Source organism: Manacus candei, unplaced genomic scaffold (assembly GCF_025592945.1).
Source record: "Manacus candei isolate 608988 ecotype Guabito, Panama unplaced genomic scaffold, ASM2559294v1 h1tg000028l, whole genome shotgun sequence".
Classification (NCBI taxonomy): Eukaryota; Metazoa; Chordata; class Aves; order Passeriformes; family Pipridae; genus Manacus; species Manacus candei.
This window is the reverse complement of record NW_026138076.1, coordinates 8567713-8591112: the sequence shown is the minus strand read 5'-3', so window position 1 is coordinate 8591112 and position 23400 is coordinate 8567713. Positions and strand designations below refer to the sequence as shown.

The window sequence follows — 23400 nt, the reverse complement described above, 5'->3', positions numbered from 1 at the left end:
TGACTTTTCCCCTGGATGCTGTGCTGGGGTCTGGCACAGTGAAAAGGCTTGGACCTTTTTCTTCCATATATGTTGAAAGATCCTGGCAGATTGTGGTTTCCCAAAGCTAAGGATTTGGGATGATTAAAGGTATTTAGGTATTTAAACACATAGAGAAATACCTAATTGATTTCCAAAGTATCTAGTGGGAGTGAAGCACTTTTGAAGAACTCTGTGGTTATCTATTTGCCCTTTTAGGCATGTAATTTCACTGGGAAATCTGTTGCAAAATCACTACTGCCTTCCTGCTGCAGGAGTAGCGACCACAGCGACCACTGATTCCGTGCTTTGATTTATAAGCCGTAGACAGCCATAGACTGGTGTAATGCATTATTTTTTAATTAACCTGTGCATTTAAATAACAAATTTGTGTGTTCAAGTATTGCTCTCCAAAGGAAAGGTCACATCCTAATTTTGGACTATTATGAAAAAGGCTTTGCATTTGCCTGAAAAAACAAATATAAGAAGACAGTGTTAACACCTTATAAATGCTAAACCAGTGAAGAGTGGCATAGTCAAGATTTTGAACATATTGTTATTAAAGCTAGCTGGTTCTTTTAATTAACTTGTATGTAAGTGAATGAAGGAAAACATTTTCTATTACTTAAGACAGAGTATTGAAAACATATCTATTAACTTAGAGTATGATACCAGAAAGGCCATGAAGATCATCTAATTTTATCTACTACATGTCAGAAGCAAATTGAAAACATTTTTCATTTTTCTTATGTTTACCAGTAGTTTGAAATCATTAAAAATTAATGCACCTTTTTTCTGAATGCATCCTTTTTTACCTTTTAATCTTTCAAAAGCTAGAGTTCTTTCTTGTGTTTGTAAAATATGTGCTTATTTGTACCTGTTTTTCTATTGTATTTGTTTTATATGTACATTTTATGACAGATTTATAAAATTGCACAAACTTTCTCAATATCACTGTTTATTCAGTGTATGTCAAAAATAGAAGGGATTTAAAGGGAAGGTGAAATGTGCTGCCTTCTCTATGATCCCATGGTGGCTGTTGGATCCATAGGGATGGCTTCTTGCAATAGTATCGTTTCATGTGGGTGTAATCAGTGATGAACCCTGCCGTGGCTCAGTTCCTATATGCCTCATCAATGAATTAAGGGCTAATTTAATGATTTTTTTTCTTACACTATGATTGGATTACTTATACATTTCCTCTTCCTGCTTTTTTTTCTCTCTTTCTTTCTCAAACAGGCATCACAACGGTGCTGACCATGACAACACTGAGTACAATTGCCAGAAAGTCACTCCCAAAGGTTTCCTATGTGACAGCAATGGACCTTTTTGTCTCAGTTTGTTTCATTTTTGTGTTTGCTGCCTTGATGGAATATGGCACCTTGCATTACTTTACCAGCAATAGAAAAGGGGACAAAGGAAAACAAAAGAAGGCAAAATCTAAGCCATCAGTAAGTTTAGTTGAAAAAAAAAAAAGAAATGCAGAATACTTCTTGTTGCAGCATTCATTTTGGAGAGACTGGTTCTTGAGTAGAAAAGCTAAAGTTCAAAGATAATTAACACTAATATTTATTTTGTAATTTTTTTACAGTTGGGGGTTTGTACTTATTTTCTGTAAATACTACTAATGAGCAAGAGTTTTAAAACATTTCACTCTTATGTGAATGAGAACACATCAACCTAAGATGGAGAGTGGTTTGATATAATACTCCATGCCCTTGTTGCTTCTAGGGCTGCCCATGGGGCTTGTGCCCAGGGAGATGGTTCTGTCTGGGCACAGAGCTTCTAAAAACAGCACCTGGCAATGAACCAGAGAAAAGACTGTAGCAGTAAAGATAATGTAAATGGACTGAAGGTGTGAGGATTTCTTTGGATCTGCATCACCTAACTTGGGTCTTAGAAAGGTTTGCAAAGGAAAAAATGCTTATTATTGGTCAGTATTCTGGCTTCCTTCCACTAGAGAAATTCTACCTTAACTCTTTTAAAAATTTGCTTCCATGTTTCTTCCTGGTTAAATGAACTTTCTGCTTTTACACGTTGATGTTCATATGGTGTAAATCCCCACATGTCTCAGGATCAAGCATTATTCAGTTTTAAGAGGCTTTCTGTTTCTGCAGTAAGGATAGTGGAATTTCCAAAGAATCTCTTGACAGGAGCTAGTACAGATATTTAAAGGTAGTCTTTAAACTAAGAAAGCATGGAGACAAGTCCATTACATAGCTTATCCATTTGAACATTAGTCTTATTATCTGAGGATTGATTGTAGTCATTTTACAGAGAGAATAAGAACAAGGACAATGTTGTAAATCCCCCTTCCAGATCATTTCCATCAAAGCAAGCAGGAGCATAGATGAATCATAATGCTAGTTGTCTTTTCTGGATGAAGGCTGAATACCACCTGTGTAAGATGAAACAGAAATTGATATGAAATTGCAGAAACCCGGATATAGAAATACAAAACTCCTATTATGCTATATCCATTCTGCAACTCCTGTCAGGAAGAACTGGTGCACCCATTCTGAAAAGCACTGTTGTGGGAAACTCTTATGGATGCACTGAGGGGCTGCTAGGGCTTAATGCCAGGGAAATGAGAGCCCTTAGTTTTCATATGGTGAGCTGATCAAAGTGGATTAGCTGTGTTTTTAGGACAAGGCTACTGGTGAAGGGTTAGTATTGCCCTGTGCTGCCTTGTTCAGACATTGCTGTGATCCTCAGGGAATCCAGCACAGACAAGAGAACAGGAAAATGGAAACCTCAAACCTCCTTCCTGTTAGTGGTACAAACAAATGTGAGCACAATGGAAGGGGCAGAACAGAGGCTTTGGCAAGGGCCACAGCTGAGCAATGATGGTAAAAGGTAACAGAGGCTGAAGAATGTGGGGGCTTCCCAGCGTTAGCACAGCAGATTCAGTTTCAGGTTGCTGTTGCCATGAGGTCTCAACAACACTCAGTGAACACAATGCTGAATAGGTCTACTTTCAGCATGCACAACACAGAGAAGAGGAAGATGGGAGGAAGTATTGGTTTACCCAAATCAGGGAGATATTAAAGATCAGCTGCTGACAAATCAAAAGACTTTGAAGTAATTTGCAAGTGCACTCATTTGAATGGAGTAATGACACTTTCCAGAATCTGTTCACACATCAACCATTAGTGCAGTAATCTGCCAAGTGCTTTGATATTTCCAGTGCATATGAAAATTTAAAATGTAGAATTATGATGAGATAGAAACTATGAAATTTATTGAATTAATAGCTGGAATTTGAACTAGGACTAAAATTAGCAATATAATGCTCAAAATATTGTTTAGTTGTGGTTTACTGGGTTCTTAAAGCATGATTTTTATTTCTAAGTATTTGAAAAAAAATCTTTTCACACAGAATACTTTAAACATGTTCCAGCATGTTATGGCTATGAGACCATACTAGATACAGAAATTACGCTAAAAAAAGAAAGAATTAAAGTTAATATACTTAGATGCAAGGATTCTAATTTGGTAAATAGGGGGGTTTTGGTGATGTTTTATAAAAAACCATAAAATTTCTTGTTCCAAATAAAACAAATAAAGAAGCCCGTCTGATTAGTTAATGAGAAGTCATACAATTACAAATCCTTTACTTATTTCATCCCCCTTTACTTTTGTCAAAGACTTCTATTAATTCTTTTTCTCTTGTAGTTTTGGGTTTGTAAGTCAAAGAAACAATTTAATTTAAAAAGTCCATTTAATTTCTTTTGAAAAGTTCTCATTTACAGGTGTTTTTTGCTTGGAAAACTTGCCTTGTGTAGATCTTCTATTTCTACTGCAGAATGCAATAATAGCCTATTATTATAGGAACTAATGCCAATAAGGCACAATAAATGATCTTGTGAAAAAAATGGTGAGATTTTACAAATGATTACAGCAGTTTTATCTTAGAACATATGTGTTGGCATCATTCAAGAAAGGTAGTGTGAATTGGCTTATGCAAATTCACATTAGTAAAGATAATGAGCTTGGGCAGGAAAGATTAAACTTAATTAGTTGTGGATCTTGTTCTGATCATCATTTCAGCTGAAGTGAATGCATCACCTTAGCTGATCTCCACAGACAATAGCTTTCTTTTGTACATGTATTAGTGTTATTGCAGAATAATTGTGGTTTGATCCTATCAGAATGGATTATAAATTCTTACCATGATACATGATGTTTTATCTACAATGTCAGGAGGCATGTACATAAAAAATCAGCATGTATTACTGTATCTACATACTGTGGGTGTTTTGCTGTTTTTTTTTTTAAGTCTCTGCCAATAGATATAGAGTCATTTTCTTGTGAGGTCTTTTTTCTTCTTTTCACTCACATTGCCTCTTCCTTACATGCATTTTATATATTTCCTCTAGGTAGTTAAGCCTATAACATGACCATGTCTGTCAATCTCAAGCTACCTCTTCAAACCTGTAATTCAGTAGCCACCTTCAGTCTGTGCAGGTGACATGAGCAATGAAAAGCAGTACTGTAATTTTTTCCTTCTCCCATGGTGTTTCTGAGTTGGGGATTCCTGTTTTACCCCAGCTGCAGAAACAACTCATGCCATGAATCTTACATGGGCAGAACAAACAGTCAAAAAATTCTTGTAATGCCAGAGTAGGTGTGAATCAGAAATAAGCATCTTTCCCTATTTGTCTTCAATAGAATAATAATTTTTTTCAGTAAAAAAAAATTCAACTTACTTTTTATGTTTTATAAAAGTAAACCCTGTTTGCAATACCTAAAATTAGGATAGAAGTATGTAACTCCTGTTTGTTAGTATTGTCAGTATTTTATCATAACTGAAAAGAATAATGAGGTCCTTTAGGATGATAATTATCTCCCTAGGTCATCATGTCTAATAAGTATTGAAGCAGCAGTCTGTGTGAAATTTTCTCTGGTAAAGACACTTATTAAATAATGCTGTTTGAAAACGTGGTGGATACTGCACTGCATTACCATCATCCCTTGGGATGCTGGGTAAAATGCCCATGCAGTAATAGAATGCCTCCTTAACAATGTATAAAGATCTGTGTACTTTCCAAAGCAATTCTCATGAAGTGGGACAGTAGATATGAAGTGTATCAAGAAGCTAAATTATGTGGCTTCCCACTTTTCATATTTTTTCATAGATTTGCATTGCCTATCGTGTAATTGGTTAAGAGAACTTATTCTTTACACTTAAATACCCAGTTAGATCTTATCACTGCATCCTTTCCTGCTGTATTTATTCCTTACATGACAAAATATGAAGATGGTAGAAAAGAGAAAGACAGGGTAAGTGTAATGTTATTGTAACCCCTCTCTTTGGTCTGAAGATTTTAGAAGACATACCAAAGATGGGGCAGGGAAAGGGGGAGGAAAGTTGAAAGGAAGAGGATTATGGAGTAGCTTGAAAAGGCCAAGAGATTTAGAAAGAGGAAAGAAAAGGATAGAGAAAGAGAATGTCTTCTGAAACATTCAGGAAAACACAGATGATAAGTAAAGGACTGTGTAGAAACAAAATAATAAAAGAAGGAAAGGAGGATTGTGTTAGTGGATGTAAAAGGAAGATGGAAAGGCAAAAGTCACAAGAAAGGGAATAGCAAACACTGTATGTACTTGGTAATAAGGCACTCAGATTTTTTTCTATGAGAATTATTAACATCTATTACACTGTTTTTGTCAGATTGCAAGAGGGTTGTTGTGCCCACAGAAAAATGAAAGTAAGAATTAAGAGCTGAACTAATCAGTTTCAGTGACTTGAGTGACATTCTCTTAAGGACTTGTGTCTTGGATTATAAAGGTAGGGGAATATTGTTTAAGGATGTAACATCAGAGGATTAGATGACATAGCCTTATGTGTTTCAGTCTGTTAAACTTCACCACTGGTGCTGTGCCTATCTCATTAGCTTTTTTCTGTTTTTGAAAATGTAGTTTCCAGAAACATATCCAGTCTCATTCCAAACGTTCCAAATGATAGGAGAACCATCATTCCTTTGGTAGCGATGATTATAGATAGCTTGTGGACGTGTGACCCAATTGTCAAGCAGTGACTGACTTAAAAATGTTTGTCTGTGTTGTATAGATGGGATCAACTAACTCTGTCTATGTAACTAATTATCTACTATTCCCAAATTACAGCACAACCCAGTTTTCACTGTGGTAGGTGAAAATCATTCATGATCTTTTGCCTTCATGAGCTAATTATATACAGCAGTTCATAATTTGCTGTTTTCTTTAATACTAGAATTTCTGTATATTAGAATTTCTGTATATTGTACTGAACATGATTATGATGCTGTGGAAAGCCTATGGAATTATTTAATATGAGGATAAAAATGCACAAAACTGTATTTTTCTTTTTTTTTTTTCCTTAAGAAACCACCTGCAATTGCTGTTCGACCTGGATCAACACTAATTCCAATTAATAACATTAATCATCTCCCTGAACGTGATGATGATTATGGATATGAGTGCCTTGAAGGAAAAGACTGTGCTAGCTTCTTTTGTTGTTTTGAAGACTGCCGCACAGGATCTTGGCGAGAAGGAAGAATACACATCCGTATTGCAAAAATTGACTCCTATTCTCGAATATTCTTTCCTACTGCCTTTGCATTATTCAATCTTGTTTATTGGATTGGCTATCTTTATCTATAAATTTCAGATTTGACAAACTCAGAAAAAAAATTCTAATTGAATAGTCATTAATACTTTTAACTGAGCAATCAAAGATTACAGTTGGTCCAAAATTACTTAAATTGTAATGCTTTAAAAATTCGAAACAATGAGAGGAAATATGATGATGTAGTCTCCCTCTTGTGATCAACTATAGAACTGATAGTGGTATTTTGAAGAGAAAATTTAAAAATAAGATTTATCTTTCCTTAACACACATACACACAGTTTTTTCCAGCTATAAGAAAATGCGGAGTCAAGAGGCTATGTTATTTAACTGGACAGTTCTACATAAGCTTTCAGTTTTAATCCTTAACGATAATGTAGAAGGATTTTTGTAGCATCTCTTACACCTTTACAAAGAAAGCCTTAATAAAGTGGGATTAGTTAGTCTCATCCATTTCATCCATAAGGTGATGATTTTATTAATCCCTGATTTTAAAAAGTTGAAATGTAACATTTCCCTTTTCAATCTGCAGTATTTTAAAAAGCGTGATTAAGTCATAATTAATCAATTCAGATTTATACAGAATGCAAATGTTAGAGCAGCAAGAAATGGATATATCAAAACACCCAAGGGTAATTCTGAGCTTGTCTTATCCTGACTGTTGATAGAGGCTTTTGGCTTTCAGCCTTAGATTACGTTTATGTCTGTGCTTAATCTCCTGTTTCTTCACTGTTGTGAGTTCCCAGAAGTTGTCCAAGAGGGCTACAACTTTCAAAAATTCTTACCCAGCTGCCATTGCTTGCTGATTTAATGGAAAACAGACTGGTGTTGGCTGAGATTCTGAGCATTAAACACAACACTCTTCACATCCTCTCATTTGTCTGATTCATACTCAGCGCCAGAGAAAAATGCGTACCTCTACTCTTGGCAGAATTTGTATCATCAGAGTTTGGAAAACCTGTAACAGCGTTGTAGTCACTGTACTCAAAGCCACTGTGTTAAATCTCCAGTCTTGAGAGTGTAGTGTGTGATCTGCTCCACTGTGCATATAGTATGATTCTGTTTGTTACTGCATATGCTGCTCACTGAGCCAAAGCCAAGTGGTATTAATTTACTGAGCCTGTGGTATGGATTGCTGGGTAATTACCTTCTTGGTATTAGTTTGTTTCTAATGGATAAGTCATGTTATGGAGAGGGAGTTAAAATATCCTTATTCATTGTAGATCCTTCTCCATTGATGCATCCCCCCAAAAAATCATAGGACCAGTTCTTCATCCTTTCTGTGGTCAGAGCTTTTCATCACTTTGGTAGCAATTCTTCAGTAGTAGCCTTTCTGGACTGCCTTCTCTGTGTTGACTGTTGCTGACTGGCAGCATTTGGTATCTCATTTCTATTTCTAAATCCATTGTCTTCATTATGGAAAAGTGCAGTCTTTCCTCCATTCTCGAAAAGAAACCAGTCTCAAGTGAGCTTGCAAAAATCACTGTAAAATGAAGATATGCATTAACTAAAAGTCAGCATTACACCGAAGACCTTACAGATCTTTAAAGAGGATTAATGGGATTAGCATTTGGCTGTAGGTAAGGATTTTCAGTACTAAAGATAAAGACATGATTAATAGCTAAGAATAGAAAATGTTACATGAAAAGCCCACTCCCAATATTTCTGTTAAATGTGCTCCCTCCTCTGAATTTCTCAGAAAAGATTAATGTATATTTATATTCTAGTTTGTACCAGGCATAATAAGATATGATATGCAATACGCATTTCAGAGGAAATGCTACTGTTGTGTTCGACCCCAAAGTGTAATAGAAAATGCAAGACTGTGCAGTCATATTGAAAAGAAGTATGAAAGAAGATCCAATTTTAATGAAAAATTTATTTCAGTATTTAGCTGATGAAATATAGGAGTGGTTGAGAGAATCTGAAGGCCCACTCTCAAGGATGGCTGACATTGTTTGTTGTGTGACCTTTCCAAGTACCAACTTCTGACTGGTAGACTAAGCATAGCAATGTGGCATGATTATCAGCTCTGATTTGCTGTAATTTATTGGTTTTTAGAGTCTCACTTTCAGAAAATGTTCAGTCCAATGGAAACATGTCAGTTTTAATTCCATAATGTAATTTGATGCTTTTTGACAGCACATTAAACACATTCTTCTGTAGGAGGTATGAAGGTGGCGTCAGTAGCACGTTGGATGTGTACTTGAAAAGTAGTCAGCTTGCTACACAATACAAGATATAGATTTTGTGAGCCCCTGAGTTTCATTAATTCACCTTTAAACAAAAGAAACTTGAAAGAACTTGGCACTTCACTAGAGGAAATACAAATTTCACAGCCTGCTCTCCTCTGGCACATCTAGTTAGCTTTTTCTATTCATGTGGTTGTCAGTTGCCAATCAGCCTCCAGTGACTGAATTGGAGAACAGAAAACATCCAGAATTGGCAAGGGATGGATAAGAAGCCTTTCATCTCTAATTTCTATGAAACAATGTAATGGAGTATTAAACCTATTGAATGTTATGGCTGTTTGGCTTATGGATACACTTGCTTCTGTCTGTTGACAAACTTTTCTGTGTACTTCATTTGTTTCTGATGAAATAATTTTAGTTTCCCATAGTACTGTGAGTGCAAATAGAAACGGAATGTAGTGAACTGTAACCTGGCATGTAATAAATGTGTTATTTTAGTCCTATGTGTTTTCTTTCTAATCTGCATGTAAGCACTTGATTCCCAGAAATCTAAGTAATACTCAAAAAAATTACAAGGATCAGACAGTATAATTACTTGGACCTAGATGCTGCAATCATTTTTCAAACTTACGCAGATAAAAGTTTGTTTAATGTTAGCTGGGATCATAGTATTTTGGAGTCATATTATTCTGACCATCATTGCAGAAGCACATGCTTAAACCTAGTCCTAACCAGTACTGTTATTAGACCAGAATTCAGAAAAGTGAGTGCTTATGTACTGTCATAAATAGTGATGCTATCGTGAATTGAGGCCATTAACACATGCTTAATTTGCACTAATTTCAATAATGAGTGTTCAGTAGCTTAAATAATTGAACACTAAGGATGTGAACCAGAGCCTTTTTCAGTAAGAGATTTTCTCACTGAAAGAGGGGGACTTAAGAGGAGAAATTGCCATAAAGGTAGAGAGGCGAAAAATTCTGGGGAAGCTGTTTTATACTGCACCTATCTTAGGCATTTCTTGAAATGTATTTTTCAAAAAAGAGATTTTTCCTTGATATTTCTGTATTAGTGTTTACCACTTGTCTGTTTAAGTAGTGAGTACAGATCAATGTGTTATTTTTTGGTAAGGTTCTGTCTATGATTGTACCTCACTGATCTTCAGTGCATGTCTTTTGTGTCTGAGTGAATCTGTTTTATGTAGTGGCAGTGCAACCAAAGCATGAGCTCTGGGTAACGCATTTTATATTCACATGTTGATATGCTTCAAAGACTTTAACCTTATCCAGTTTTCTGACATTCAGAGATATGGGATTGTGTAAGACTTTGAAGGAGAATCACCTCCAACATGGTTTTTATAATTTTCTGTTGTTTATCTGGTATGATAGTAAAAACAGTTGTTTAAAATTGATATATGAAGTGTGCTTTGTAATTTGTGAACACCTTTAACCTTACAATTGAAAACCCAACAGGAGGAGTCTGGATTTAAATATCTATTTGCCTAAAGTAAAACATGTTTTCTCAATTGTATTGGTCATCATTTCAGTTTACTGTTCCAAATAGCTGAGAACTAGGGCAAATAAATTTTTTAAAAAATTGATTGTTAATGTAATTATTTTTAAAAATTGATCGTAGTTTCAGTTATACATTAGATATGATCTTTTATGTTTGTGAACCAATACTGTATCTTTTAGTCATTATAATAGATACTAATGTAGAATTCCTCAGCTGAAAAACAAAAAGCCAGGAATTAGAAATAATTACTGTGCTTTCATTCCTGAAAAAGCTCAGTGATGTCCACATGCCCAAATGAATTTGCTGACAGGGGGGAGAGACTGACTTAGACAGAGAGGTAAAATAGTCTCCAGGCTGTAGAAAAGGCCTTTGCATTGGTTCATGCCGTGGATTTGCTACCCAAGTGGTTCAAATTGACGAAAGTGATCTCTGGCTTCTGATTCATTTCTATCAGAAACAGTAGTTCTAATGCTGTGTTACCAGATGAATCAAAACCTGAAAAATCATCTTAGTAAGTTAGTGTTTCAGCCAGATTGGTGGGATCATCTGACTGAAACTGCAAGACTATGACGAAATTTTGCTCCAAGACAGGTGATGGGAGCTTGCAGCTAAAGGCAAAAGGATGCCTTCTTATGATAGGCATATTTCATTCAGCTGAAAATCTGCTCTGAAAACTGGTGAGGAAGAAAGGAAAAGATGGGATGAGGTAAAGATTGATGGTGGCAGTGATCCCAGAATCAAGTTGCATGGAACTGAGTAAGTTATATTTAGTTAATAGATTTCTCAGTGGAATTTGTGATAATGCTCTTGATTTCCCTGCGACATAATTAAGTACTTTTAATATTAAAAAAAAAGATAGTACTGTGCATTTCCTATACATTAATTACAGACTGAATGAGCAATAAAAAATTGTCTTGAGTGATCATAACGTCAGACAGAAAAACAGAGATCATGTTAGATCAGCAAAAGATCATCTTTTTTCCTCCTTTTTTTATTAATGATAAACTGTTTTTAAAATTAAGGAGTACTAATTCTCGGAAAGGCCTAGTACCCAGGTGTCTACACTGCTGTAAGTCCCTTTGAGGGCTAACAAAATTTGGGAATGGAAACTTGTCTCAGACTGCTTTCAGTCATTGAATCAGAGAGTGGGTAAGGTGGATTATGATCATGCCAGGCATGAACTAGGATAGCTGGTGTACCCCAGGGAGATTGGTAACAGTTTCTGGTTAAAAGGGTGATTTCTGCCTGAGAGACTATAATTTGAAACAGGGTATGTGCTTCCCTTCAGAAGATGGATCTGTGCTGTTATTTCCAGAATGATGGAAAAGCATCCCTGTCCTTAATGTTTGTCTTTGCACAGGAACAGATTCATTGAGATGATTGTCCTGCTATGAAGCTCTGAGGTATTCCCCATGTAGAGTATAGGAGAAGAGTTTTGGTTGCACTCCTGGGCAAGGTCTCTAAATCATGTCATAGGGCTCAGTATTGTGGTTCTTGAGCTGCCTTTTGGATCTGTTACAATGCTAGTGAAAAGTCAGTAAATAATAAACTTTTGATTTTACTTACTGGTAAATCTCACTGGGAAAGCCAGAGAACTAACAAAGGCTTTAGAGGAAATCTTAGGAGGCAGGAGAGTGGCTAAAAGTGATATAACCCTTTTTACCACAGATGGGTCTTGTTCACTAGCAATATATTGTTTCTAAAAAAACTGTAAAAGCTTCATGGTATTTTAAGGGGGAAAAATGATATGTAAAATTCTCATTCCCCTTCCCACTGACAAAACGTGCTTTGCCTGCAGATTTTGCTTATGGTACATCAACATCACTTGAGCTGTGTGAGGAGAGCTACAGGGATGAAAGACGACCTGTAAACTGTTCTACCTTGTTCTTTCTCAGTTCCTTTTCTTAGTCAAGAAAAAAGAGGTTCAGAAGAGTAGGCGTGTGGCATGTGTAAATGAGGACAATTTTGCTACTGACAACAGAGGCTGAGTCCCACTATCTGACAGAATCGAGAGGGATGAAACTCTACTTGCAGTAATAAGGCTTCTCTTTTGTAATTCTTTGTAGGAGCTACTTTTCCATACATCGCTGCATGCCTACCTGAGACTCAAAAATGTTTCAGGTTGGAAGCAATTCTTTTATGTGTTTCTGGCTTCACAGAATGATCTTTACCATAAGGGTTTGAGCCTTGCTGAATTCAAAAAGAAAGGTTTCTTCTTGAAGTTTCCTTGTCCAGGCATTGCAGGTAGGAGATGTCTTGCTGCCAAACATTGGAAAAGTGATTTTCAGTTGATCCTGCTGAAAAGGCGCTGTAGGGTGGCATTGGGATTCCTTCGTCATTTAGACTTCAGAAGGCTAAATTCTGTTAACAACAATGACCAGTACTGCCTGAACAGAAGATAAATTACTTTTGCCAATTAAATATTTCTAAACAAACCCCAAAACTGGCACTGTGGGTAGGAAATGAGGATGAGTCATTATTTCACTTCAGGTATATATTTCCCCTTGAATTGTTTTTCCTTCTTAGGAAGATGGTATATAGGAGTCTTTTGACTTGTGAAATACATAGAAAATAGATGATGGTAATTTTAAACAGGCAAAGTCATGTTAGTCCCTCTGCCTCCTGATGACATAGGAGTAGTAACAATGAAGGTACTTGCCCTAGGGCTCAGATTTTCCAAGACAGATAAATGTAGACATTTGTATATTCATAGGCCCAGTATTAGTATACGATCTATGTTCATGCTTTAGTCATTAAAAAAAAGCTTTAATGATTTTTGCATCTTCACAGTATCCTTTATATTTCTCACTCTTCTCCACTGTGAATGCTTAGACTTTTTGTCTGAACATGAAAGGTTACGTCTTTTTACCTTTAAATACAGTTTCAGTTGCTATAGAATATAAATACTTCCTTAAATGAAAATGAGGAATCAGAATCTGGCAACCTCATGGTGATTCTTATACTGAAAAATCTAATATTTATTTTTAATTACCATTTCAATTAAACAAATAATGCTGCTATAGTTTGTATTCCCCTTCATTGACATTTTATAAACAATTAAAATTCATGGTCTAAACCCAGAATTTAGAGAAATATCCTTCAAAAATAACACTCGTTGATTTGTTATGTCTCTCAGTGTTTATTATATTGAATTTCCAGTATTCAAATACACTCCTAATGCAAATCTCTGTCTTGGTATCTACAGTTCACACAGTGTTTCGGTGACTCAGACTTTGCCCCTTACTAGTACATTTTTTTTTTTCATTCAGTATTTTAAAAAATGCTGGTATTTTTAACTGCCTAAGTGAACATTCATGCAATGCATTTAATTTGACAGTGTTTTGGCACCAGTGGACAATGTTGCAATATTATGCATCAGTGTTCCTTTTGAAGTTATTTATTAATGCCCTTGTGGATAACTTACCGCAAGAAATACAGAACATTAAGATAAGTCTTGTAACTCCCTGTGCAGCTTCTAAGGTTTATATATAAAATACATGATATTAATGCAAATTTATTCTTCCATTTCAGTTTTCCTTCCAGAAACCTCCTCAACTGGGCTAATATTATTATTTTAAGTGTGCTGATATTTACAGTTCTACTCAGTTATTTGGTACTTTTCCAATAGCCTTGGAATGTAGCCATCCATTATTATATTCAATTACCTAGAAACAGCAAGGTATCCTCACAGGATTTTAATGTGATTAAGCCATGGCTTCTTCAGCCTCTCCTAAAATACAATCTTTTGTGTACAGTACCAAAACTAAAGCATTTTTAGGTATCAAATTGATTGTTACCTGCTTCTCAGTTTTGACAGTATCTGTGTACTTGGTTAGAGTGAAACACTGATATCAACATTTTTATATTTGACAACAATATTAATAAGCATGGCTGAACCAGAAGACTTCAGAGGTGATAAACAGATGATGTTCTTGGCTAAATCCTATATATATAAGACTTTGTGAGTGTGATAGAAATTATAATGGCAATGACAATGACATACGTATATATATCCATATGTAGACTGGAAAGCAAGATATGAAAACTTTATATATACATCAGCTTCTGATTGTCATTTTAACAAACTTCCACCCCCCATAAAAATTGTGTTCTAAATGTGACCACAATGGTCCTAAAAAAACCATTTAAATTTGCACAGTAAGAATGTAGAAGTGATTCAGAAGCCTGAAATAATTATGGCTCCATTTGATGGGTCTTGTAGATTCATTTTTAATTTAACTCCTTTTTACTGAAGAAGAAAGAATACAAATGCTGTGGTTGAGATAGACATTGTTATCACTAAAGGTGAGTAAAAATATCCTCAGTTGAATTATATATATATATATATATACCTATATATTGGTAGAAGCAAATTTCTTTAGTTCTGAGGAAGTTGCTGTGATTGCATTTGCAGAGTAGGTGGATTCTGCTTTATATTTTCAGAACTCTGTTGGTACCATGGTAAAAGATTGACTCAGAGTTTAACATTTCTTAGTATACTCTTAGGTTTTGGATGCCTCATTTTCTTTTGTGCAGTTTAAGACATGAATGAAAAAGACCTACTTTTCAAATGTTTAACCCTTTCTAAAAATTATCCCTTGAGCTTTCAGTTTAGAGCACTCCAAAATTGAGTAACTAGGGATCACTGATAAGGTTTTAAATAAACTAGATTGCTAAAGAATAGTGCAGAAAGTTCAAATATGGTTCAAGGCTAGAAATTCGCAGCCTTTTGTGGGATTTTTCAATTTATTTTCTTAAGTTTCTTGAGAGCTGGGGAGATGTAAAACAAATGGAGGGATTTCACCCTGTAGTTGTTTGGGTTTTGTTTTGTTTTCTTTTCAGCAGTATAACTCATGTAGAATAGTCCATCAACTGCTAAAAGGTGATTTTAGTAGAGGTAAAATGAGGCTTTGAGACTGATAACAGAAATAATATTAAGAGAGTCAAAAAGGAAGTGCTCGTGGCACTCATTATCAGAAGGGGCTTAGTTGCACAAGGCTTTGGAAACAGAATTTCTGAAGTAAGATTATGGGAGAGAGCCGGATTATAAGGATTTCTAGAAAAAAACCAAAATTTCAGAAATCTCTTGCCAGGAGAAGACTCGCAGTGGTTTGATGGATAGGTTTTAGAGTTCATTACTCTAATGTGAATGTTGATGTCTATTGAATTTTCATGTAAATGTTGCACTAGTCCTTGTGCGTTGAATGGAAATGGGCTTGCACCCTGGTGCATGGTTCATACAGATGTTTCTGAGATGTAATTTGTAATCTTCTAAATGTAAAAATCTGAAAGCCATAGTCTTAAAAAATAAAAATAAATTAAAAACTCATCATTGAATAATATGTGTTCTGTGCCAAACGAACAGTTTAGATGTTTGTGCTCTGATGTCTCTTAAACTGATAAGAATCAAGAGAGTTTCAACACTGAACTTTGTAAAGCAGTTGTAATACATTGTTTTTACTGTATCTGCTGTGAAGTTGATTAGTTACACTGAAAAAATAAATAGTACCTGGTTACTTACTTTATTTTGTTATTTATTTTCTACATGCCATACATTCTGTTCTCTTTAAGACCGTGATGATAATGGTCATTCTGGGGAAAATAGTTTCATACACTGCTTTGATAGAGAACAACGTCTTTATTTGCTTTCATTCTCTTCCTTCCCCCCTTCTTTCCCCTCCTCTTTCCTTCCTTTGATAATAATGTAAATAGAACATTATTCATGTCATAGAAATAAAGCTCTGGAGCTAAAATCCCACTTTTATCAGCCATTTTGGTTGGGACCAGTTTTATAGCTAATAGAAGATGTCCTGCTTGTTACTGCCAGGAGAGGTGGACCTGCTCTCCCACATAACCCTTTCACTCCTGTCAACTCTAGTGCTTGGCTAATCCCACTCTCTTTCCACTTCCAGAATGCCTCATGGCCATCATGTGTGGCTCCCTCTTCTTTGTCTTGTCATTTTAGAAAAAGTTGTAACATGTGCCACAGGTAAAGGAGCAGAGCTTCTACTGAAAGCAAATATCTGGGGGGAAATCACTCCTCATTAGTTTCCTCAAATACATTCTATTCTTTGGCCTTACTGTCCTGCTGGAGGATCTGCCTGTAAGCGTCACCTTCCTCATGTAGGCAGTCCCACAAAATGTTTTTGATTTATTCTAAATGAATTAAATTCCACTGAGTGTGGAAAGGTGATGAAGGAGGGATACAGTTAACACAAAAACCCTGGGAAAGGGGTCAAAGATGTTTTAAGTCTCTGATAGCTCTGGAAAATGCAACAGATTTCTACACTTTTAAACGTCCTTTTCAGATTAAAGTTAGGGATCCCAGCAATACCTACATTCCCTTTAGCATTGTATATTCTTTTTCCCTGGTAACTACCTCCAGTATTGTCTTGCCAGCTGTTACTTAAATTATTAAGATTACTTAAGGTATAATAGAATCTATTTATGTTGTTTTTTTTTTTTTAAACTGTTTATGTCCTGTTCATTGTATGAACAGTAAAAAGAACTCGGGTATTTCATAACACCAAACCTCTGAGTGCATAATGTTCAGAATGGCTTTTTAGGTCAAAAGAATCAAACCTCTAGCTTCCACAGTAGTAAAGTAGTTGATGAATGTAGGAATTAAGGAAAGCCTTTATATGCAGACTGCAAAGTAAAATCTGTCATCTATATTTTTAAGGAAAACATTTTTCATCATTATTGTCAATAGGGTGAATTTCAGCAATACATGCCTGCAAGGAGCTAAAATGAATTCATTTCTCATGGATCAGATATACCAGAGTATATTATTTTCTACAAAACTGAGACTGCTAAGACTTGGGGTGGCACAAGCCTTGCTGACTAAAATGACTGTCAGTGCAGAACCAGAATAGGGGAGTAAATTTTTAAGAGTTCTCAACTACTTTATTCTATTAATATCTAATATTACTTACTACTTTGTAAGAATTAGTAAAAAAAAGTAATCGTATTTCTTAGTAATATTAAATTCTATTATTTGATACTAATATCTGTAGTAGAAATTGAAGAGCTCTTCTAAAATATGTACTATGACCTCAAAGTGTGCAAATGAAACCTGTGGATACTAAAAAATCCTAGACAAAAGAAGCAACTGCTGCTTTTCAAACTAGAAGGTAAAGCTGTCCCTGCACTCCCTCTGCCCTAAGGTTTCATGTGAAGGAATAATCCAGTCAATGTGCCCTGAGACTGCCAACAGAGCTTCCCTTGGTAAGGGTGATGTTGGTGATGCTCTCACTTCTGTTGGGAAGGGGACTATGAACACTAAGTCATATCACAGAGACCAGTGAGCAGCCAGTATATGGTAACAGCTTTCAGATCCGAACTAGCTAATGTCAGGTACATACTGGCAACTGAAAATTTTCCTGATCAGTTGCCAGTCCCTGGGGGATTGTGTCAGCTCCAGTGCTGCTCTTATGTTTTCTCATGTATTCCTTCCTGTGAGAAACACCACCTCAGATTTCTTTATCCCTTCTCCTTGTTTCAAGCATTGGTTACCAGCTTCTCATAACTTTCCTCAGTAAATCTGTTTTTTGCTTCTTTTGCTTGCATTATAAATCACTACGTTTCCTAGCCTTTCACTGTACTGTCCATCTTTTTACCTGTTTCTGAAACTTTGTTTTCTTACTTTCTACGTAGTGCTGGGTTAATTCATACATTCACAGACAAGAATTGTGGAAGATGAGAAATGATTACTGTGAAAGTGATGTTGATGTAAGAAACGAGATGTTTCCTCCACACACACCACCAGAAGTCTTATGATGCAGTAGATCAGCCTGCTGCTGTCTGAAGAAGCCCTCAGAGACTTTTGTCATCATCATTTTTTTATCATCTGATAAGAAATGGTAAATAAGCAGTAGGTCTTTCTTAACACTCTCTTAAGGATGTCTTGAAACAAAAAGGACCAAACATCCTTGAGAATTATTTTTATTTGGGTGGTTTGTTACATGGTCCTGCTGTTAAGGTCAATGGGCTCTCAGCAACAGAGCCTTCAAAGCTGGTTGGGTTCCTCAAGTAATTTTCCCTATGATACATTTAGATGGGTAATCTGGCAAAAATTCAAATAGTTCACTAAGCTTCCTACCAACAATAGGTAAAAAAATAGGACACTGATGCCTCAACAATGACCTTATTTCCCTGCTCCTAACTGTTATTTATCATAGAGACCACTACAAGAAGCCCTAACTTAAAACTGATGCTGATTGAAATCTTAAGACTTGGAATTTAAGTTCTCCTTTTCCTTTTAAATTCTCCTTTTCCTCTACTGACGCTGAATCTGCATGACTCAAATATTATCTGTTTTATTTGAAATAAGTTGTTTCTCTATGCCTCAGTTTCTATCCATAAGATGTTAATGATGCTACTCATGAAGCTGTTAAAATTAACACTGAATTGATGAAGGCAAAGCACTCAGCTTTTCTTGTAAAGAAGGACCTGTCAACAAACTGAAGCAAATGATGGTTTTGACCTTCAATTCTGAGAAGGAAATATATGCATCTCTTTAGTCAGAACTATACTGGTTAATTAAGGACAGGTGATAGTTCTGTGCTTGGAACTTCCCTACTAATACAAGTATTTTTTATGGAAATATTAAAAGGTAAATAAAATAGTCACTAATGAAGGCAGATCCTCATAACTCAGCAATCAGGCTTCACCTCAGGAAGTAAAAAAGGAGCAGAGCTATCTGGCAAGTACATTCTAAATCTGAATTCTCTACGGAAAGAGGTGTGAAACTAGGAACTGTGATATCTTTTTGCTGTTATTAATGATAATACACAATAGCAATTTTATCCTGCTTATCTATTGACTGTTTTAGGTCTATTGCTGATAACAAAGCATGCTATCTTAATGCCAGTTTTATTTGTAGTTTGTCCTACAGGCAGTATTGGAAGACTCTAAGACCTTCATAGTTGCAGTAAATTAAGTTGTAGTCACGAGTACAGCTCAGCACTGCCTAAGGTCTGAATGAGTGAGGAAAAAAATGTCAGTCAGAGAATAAATGAAGTTAATAGCAAAGTTTAATCTGTGTAGTAGGACTGCTGATCTAATTTTATTTAAAAGTTGACAGGACCAGAGTCTCAGTGTAAGGCAGTATTGCTCCTCTGCAATTGGTAGAACTGATTTGCAGCTCAGTGACCAAAATTATTTTATAACTAAGAACTGTACGTATTACCACCAGTGTTTTGCACCAAAGAAGTACTGGATTTGGAATTACAACCTTCTCATCATATAGTGAAGTCGTAGTGAGATCACAGTCATCGTTCAGACTGTCAGTCAGTGTCCAGCACTGCTCTCATCAGAAGTTACTACTTGTTCCATGCAGTCAGTTGCACTGAGTATGTATATTTGTGACTTAACAACAGAGTCATCTTTACTGAGAATTGAGTTTGATTCCCTGTATATGAAATTTCTACAGCAATGTGCAAAAGGGCTTTGAAATATTATTTGTTAAAATGCCTTCATTCATGTAGCATTTGTTAGGTTAGAGATTTGTTGCTGCCTTACGATAACCCAGAGTGCTTTAAAACCCTAACATAATTATTGAACTAAATGGGAAAATCTTGTTACAGACAACCTTCACATTTCCCAGCAGCAACAATGAAGATAAATGTGTGTGTGTTATCGTCAATGCATTCCAAAAAACACATTAAGGGAAGTGATACATCAAAGCTGACATGTCCTACAGACTGCTGAGGATTAGTGGTCAATAACTGGGCAGCAGGGCCAGAAGTGTGCAGGCAGCCATGACTGGTGCCATCGCTGTTGGACAGAATGCCCTGTAACAAAGGCAGGAATTGGGAACTTGCAAATGGATGTTGTGAAGATAAGTAGAAATTGGACCATTCCCATGTATGGTCATGAGCCCTGACCTGCCCATGGGCCCCACTGCAAGCCCATGTTCTGTGATGTCTCTCAGAGGAGCATCCCTGTGACGGAAGGGTGACCCTGGGCACCCCTGGAGACTTTTCCCGACCCACTGCCCCAGGCAAGTGACTGTTCTCTATTGGATGTCCTGAGTCATGCTTCGGCCATTTGGTGAAGCAATCCAATCCTCTGTGCCCCTTGGAGTGAGAGGGTACACCGAACCTCCAACCAGTTAAATTACATTGGAGTGTTGCCATTGGTGACCTCCCCTTCTTTGTTAGTTTTGAGCATTGGCTGTAATTGTGAATTTGAGTTTGTTCTCTGAGTAAGGTTGTTTTCACGTACCTCCGTGACAACTCTGTGGCCTTTATGTCCCGAAGCATTTAAGTTTGCTCCTCTCCAGGAGCAAACCTCTTAATATCTCTGTTAGCACGGGGCCAGTAGCATTAGCCTTAGGAAAGAGGACAGGAGCCACTTTGCCAAAGGGAACATACAACAGAAATATCCTTAGCTACCTTCTTTAGATTAGAAGATAGGTTTCCTAGTATTGAATGCATATTTTCCCATGAACTCTGCACTAGAGACTAGAGACATGTTTATTCTGTTACAAGCACTGTTTAGAGAATGATATTTTATACCACTGTATTGAACTAGCACAGATTGTCAATTGAAACAGTTCCCTTTTTCTGAACAACTATCAATGTTAACAGCTATCTAGTTAAACAACTAGAAGGCATAAATAATTAATGAGTTTAAAAGAAGTGCAAGTGAATGCCGGTCCACTATTGTACAATAACCTATATGGCTAAAATGCAACATCTGAAAGATGAGGGGCGCCTTCTACAATTCAATTTCTGATTCTTAGTTAAAATTTAGCAAAAGCTTGCAATGTTTTCACATTATTTTTAGTCGGCGTTTTCCTCCATTGGTTTTTATTTTGACTTTGTAAATGTTTTTCTTACTTTCAGTCCATTATGCCAGTAGGGTCTAGCATTTGGTGATACCATTGCTTCCCATATCTCACTTACATTACACAATTTTGTTATTTTTTGTCCCCTCTGCCATTCCCTACCACCACTTTCCCCTTGGGGAAACTCAGTGCAACAGCTGAAGTAATACTCAAAAAACCTTATCAACATATACAGTGTTGCTTGCATGGTATTTTGAGTTATCAGCCAGGTAGATAAACAGCTCAACATTTCAGGCACACGAATAAAGTTCAAAGATAGACAAACAGGTAGGACTGGCCCAAGAAATTATGGCCTACCATTAAAATCAAATTAAAATCCTGGAATTCTTGTTTTGTAACAAACTAAAAAGGCAGCTGCATAATTTCCTTTGATCCTTGCTTCACAAAGCATAACGATGAAGGACAGATGAGTTAGAAGTAAATTTTGGAGGGGTTAGAGGAAGTGATGTGGACTCCTCAGGACTCCATGGCATCATGAAGCTGGTTATGCCATGCTCTGCTGAGATGTACTTTCCTGAGTGTCATGATTTCTTGGTACACCTATTCTACTACTTCATTCCCAGAGCTGAGTGTGGTTGCATCCAGTTCTGTGATCAGACAGGCAAGGGAGACTCGGACAGGACCCAAATAAACTCTGCTGCTCATCCAGTGATTTTTGTGGGCAGGAGGCTTAGGTGGACCATCAACCTGGCAGCCCTCCAGAGATCCAGCCCAAGGCTGCTGGTGTACTGCAGGAACATCTGCCCCATGTTGCATACACAGCCACAGTGATAACTGCTCTACTTAATGTGAGTCTTTCTAACATTTCTGCTTGACACAGCCGGGAAACAGGAAACTTTAACACCCAACAGGCAGACTTCCCATTATTGCTCCAGTCTCCTGCCTTCTGTGAGAAAGGCAGTGGTGCTGTCTGCTTAGAGGCTAGTGGCTCACAGGGAGGAAGGAGACTATTATCTTTCCTCTCCCACACCAATCACACAGTCCAAATTGGCTTCTTTTCAGGGCTAGTTGGTGCAGTATTTTAGAATGGAACTATAAATGAATATCTGGGAAAATATCTACATTCTTCTTGCTTTGTGAAAAATACCAAAGCAATTTCATTTGCAGAATTAATTCCACAGAATATCTCCTGGCCCATGGTATCTGCGAACTTAAAATCAAATATTTTACCTTTCTCCAGGGCAAGTTGTGTTTTCACTCATGAGTTTCCCTCAGTTTTACTAGCACTGCTGTTTCTCTGTCTTTCCATTTTATCTTGCCTGCCACCATTTCACTTTCAGAGTGCTGTCCACAAAATACGAATTAGACAAGTTTGCAACTGTACATTTTAAATGTATTGCAGCAGAAGAGTAAATGAAAATCTCTGTGTTCAAGGCCTTTCCAAACCCTTGAGGCTCTGGCCTGCATAGAGAAGGGAGAAAGCTTGCACCAAGCTGAGATTTGCTTTGTATTTCTAAACTTTTTGCGCTCTCAATTAAAAATATTCCCTTTGAAGGCTTTTCCTCGTGAAAGGAATTATTGCTTGCCTAAGAAATAATAATTAGTTGATAATTTAGGCTGAAAATAAACGACTAGTTCATGATTTATAATCCAGCAGGGAAATTACAGTTGTCTGTGTGGTAATCCATTCTAATAGCCATTTTCCCCTTGGGAAAGGTTGTATGAAGGCAATGTTTTACCTGGAGACACTTTTACTGGGAAATTGAAGCTGAGGGTTCCTCCTTGCTTCATTTTTCTGCACAGATAAAGCTTTCCAAGAATAACATCTTCACAGTTTCCTTCTATAGGGGCATTTCCCCAGAAAGAAGAAGCAATAGAAAGCAGAAGGATCCAAGCAGCACAGGAGACAAATGAAACTTTAAATGTCAGTGGAAGACATTATACCTTTCAGGGCATCCCCAAAAGATGCACCACCCAGAGCTGTGTGAATGAAGTCAAATCCTGTTGGTGGTGGGTCACCAGTGGTGTTCACCAGGGCTCTACAGAGGGATCTGGATGGGCTGGATTGATGGACTGAGGCCAATTGCATGAGATTCAAGAAGGCCAAGTGCCTGGTCCTGCACTTGGTTTACAACAACCTCATACAGTGCTACAGGCTGGGGGCAGAGTAGCTGGAAAACTGCCTGGTGGAAAAGGACCTGTGGGTGCTGGTCGACAGCTGGGCTGAACATGTGCCAGCAGCATGCCCAGGTGGCCAAGAAGGCCAATGGCAT

The 23400-nt window shown here is 36.8% G+C and overlaps 1 protein-coding gene across 10 annotated transcripts in view; it reads left to right on the top strand.

The window, feature by feature from the left end:
• GABRG1 (gamma-aminobutyric acid type A receptor subunit gamma1) overlaps positions 1-15950 on the top strand; it is a 62762-nt gene extending 46812 nt beyond the window's left edge. For 8 of the 10 annotated variants that reach the window (XM_051790044.1, XM_051790045.1, XM_051790050.1 and 5 more), the window contains 2 exons: positions 1258-1469; positions 6385-15950. In XM_051790044.1, coding sequence (XP_051646004.1) covers positions 1258-1469; positions 6385-6663 — 491 coding nt within the window. In that variant the 3' untranslated portion in view covers positions 6664-15950. Of the gene's footprint in view, positions 1-1257; positions 1470-5692; positions 6115-6384 lie in introns of those variants that run through there. The other 2 variants (XR_007904901.1, XM_051790046.1) reach the window with 2 other exon arrangements.
• The last annotated feature ends 7450 nt before the right edge of the window (positions 15951-23400 follow it).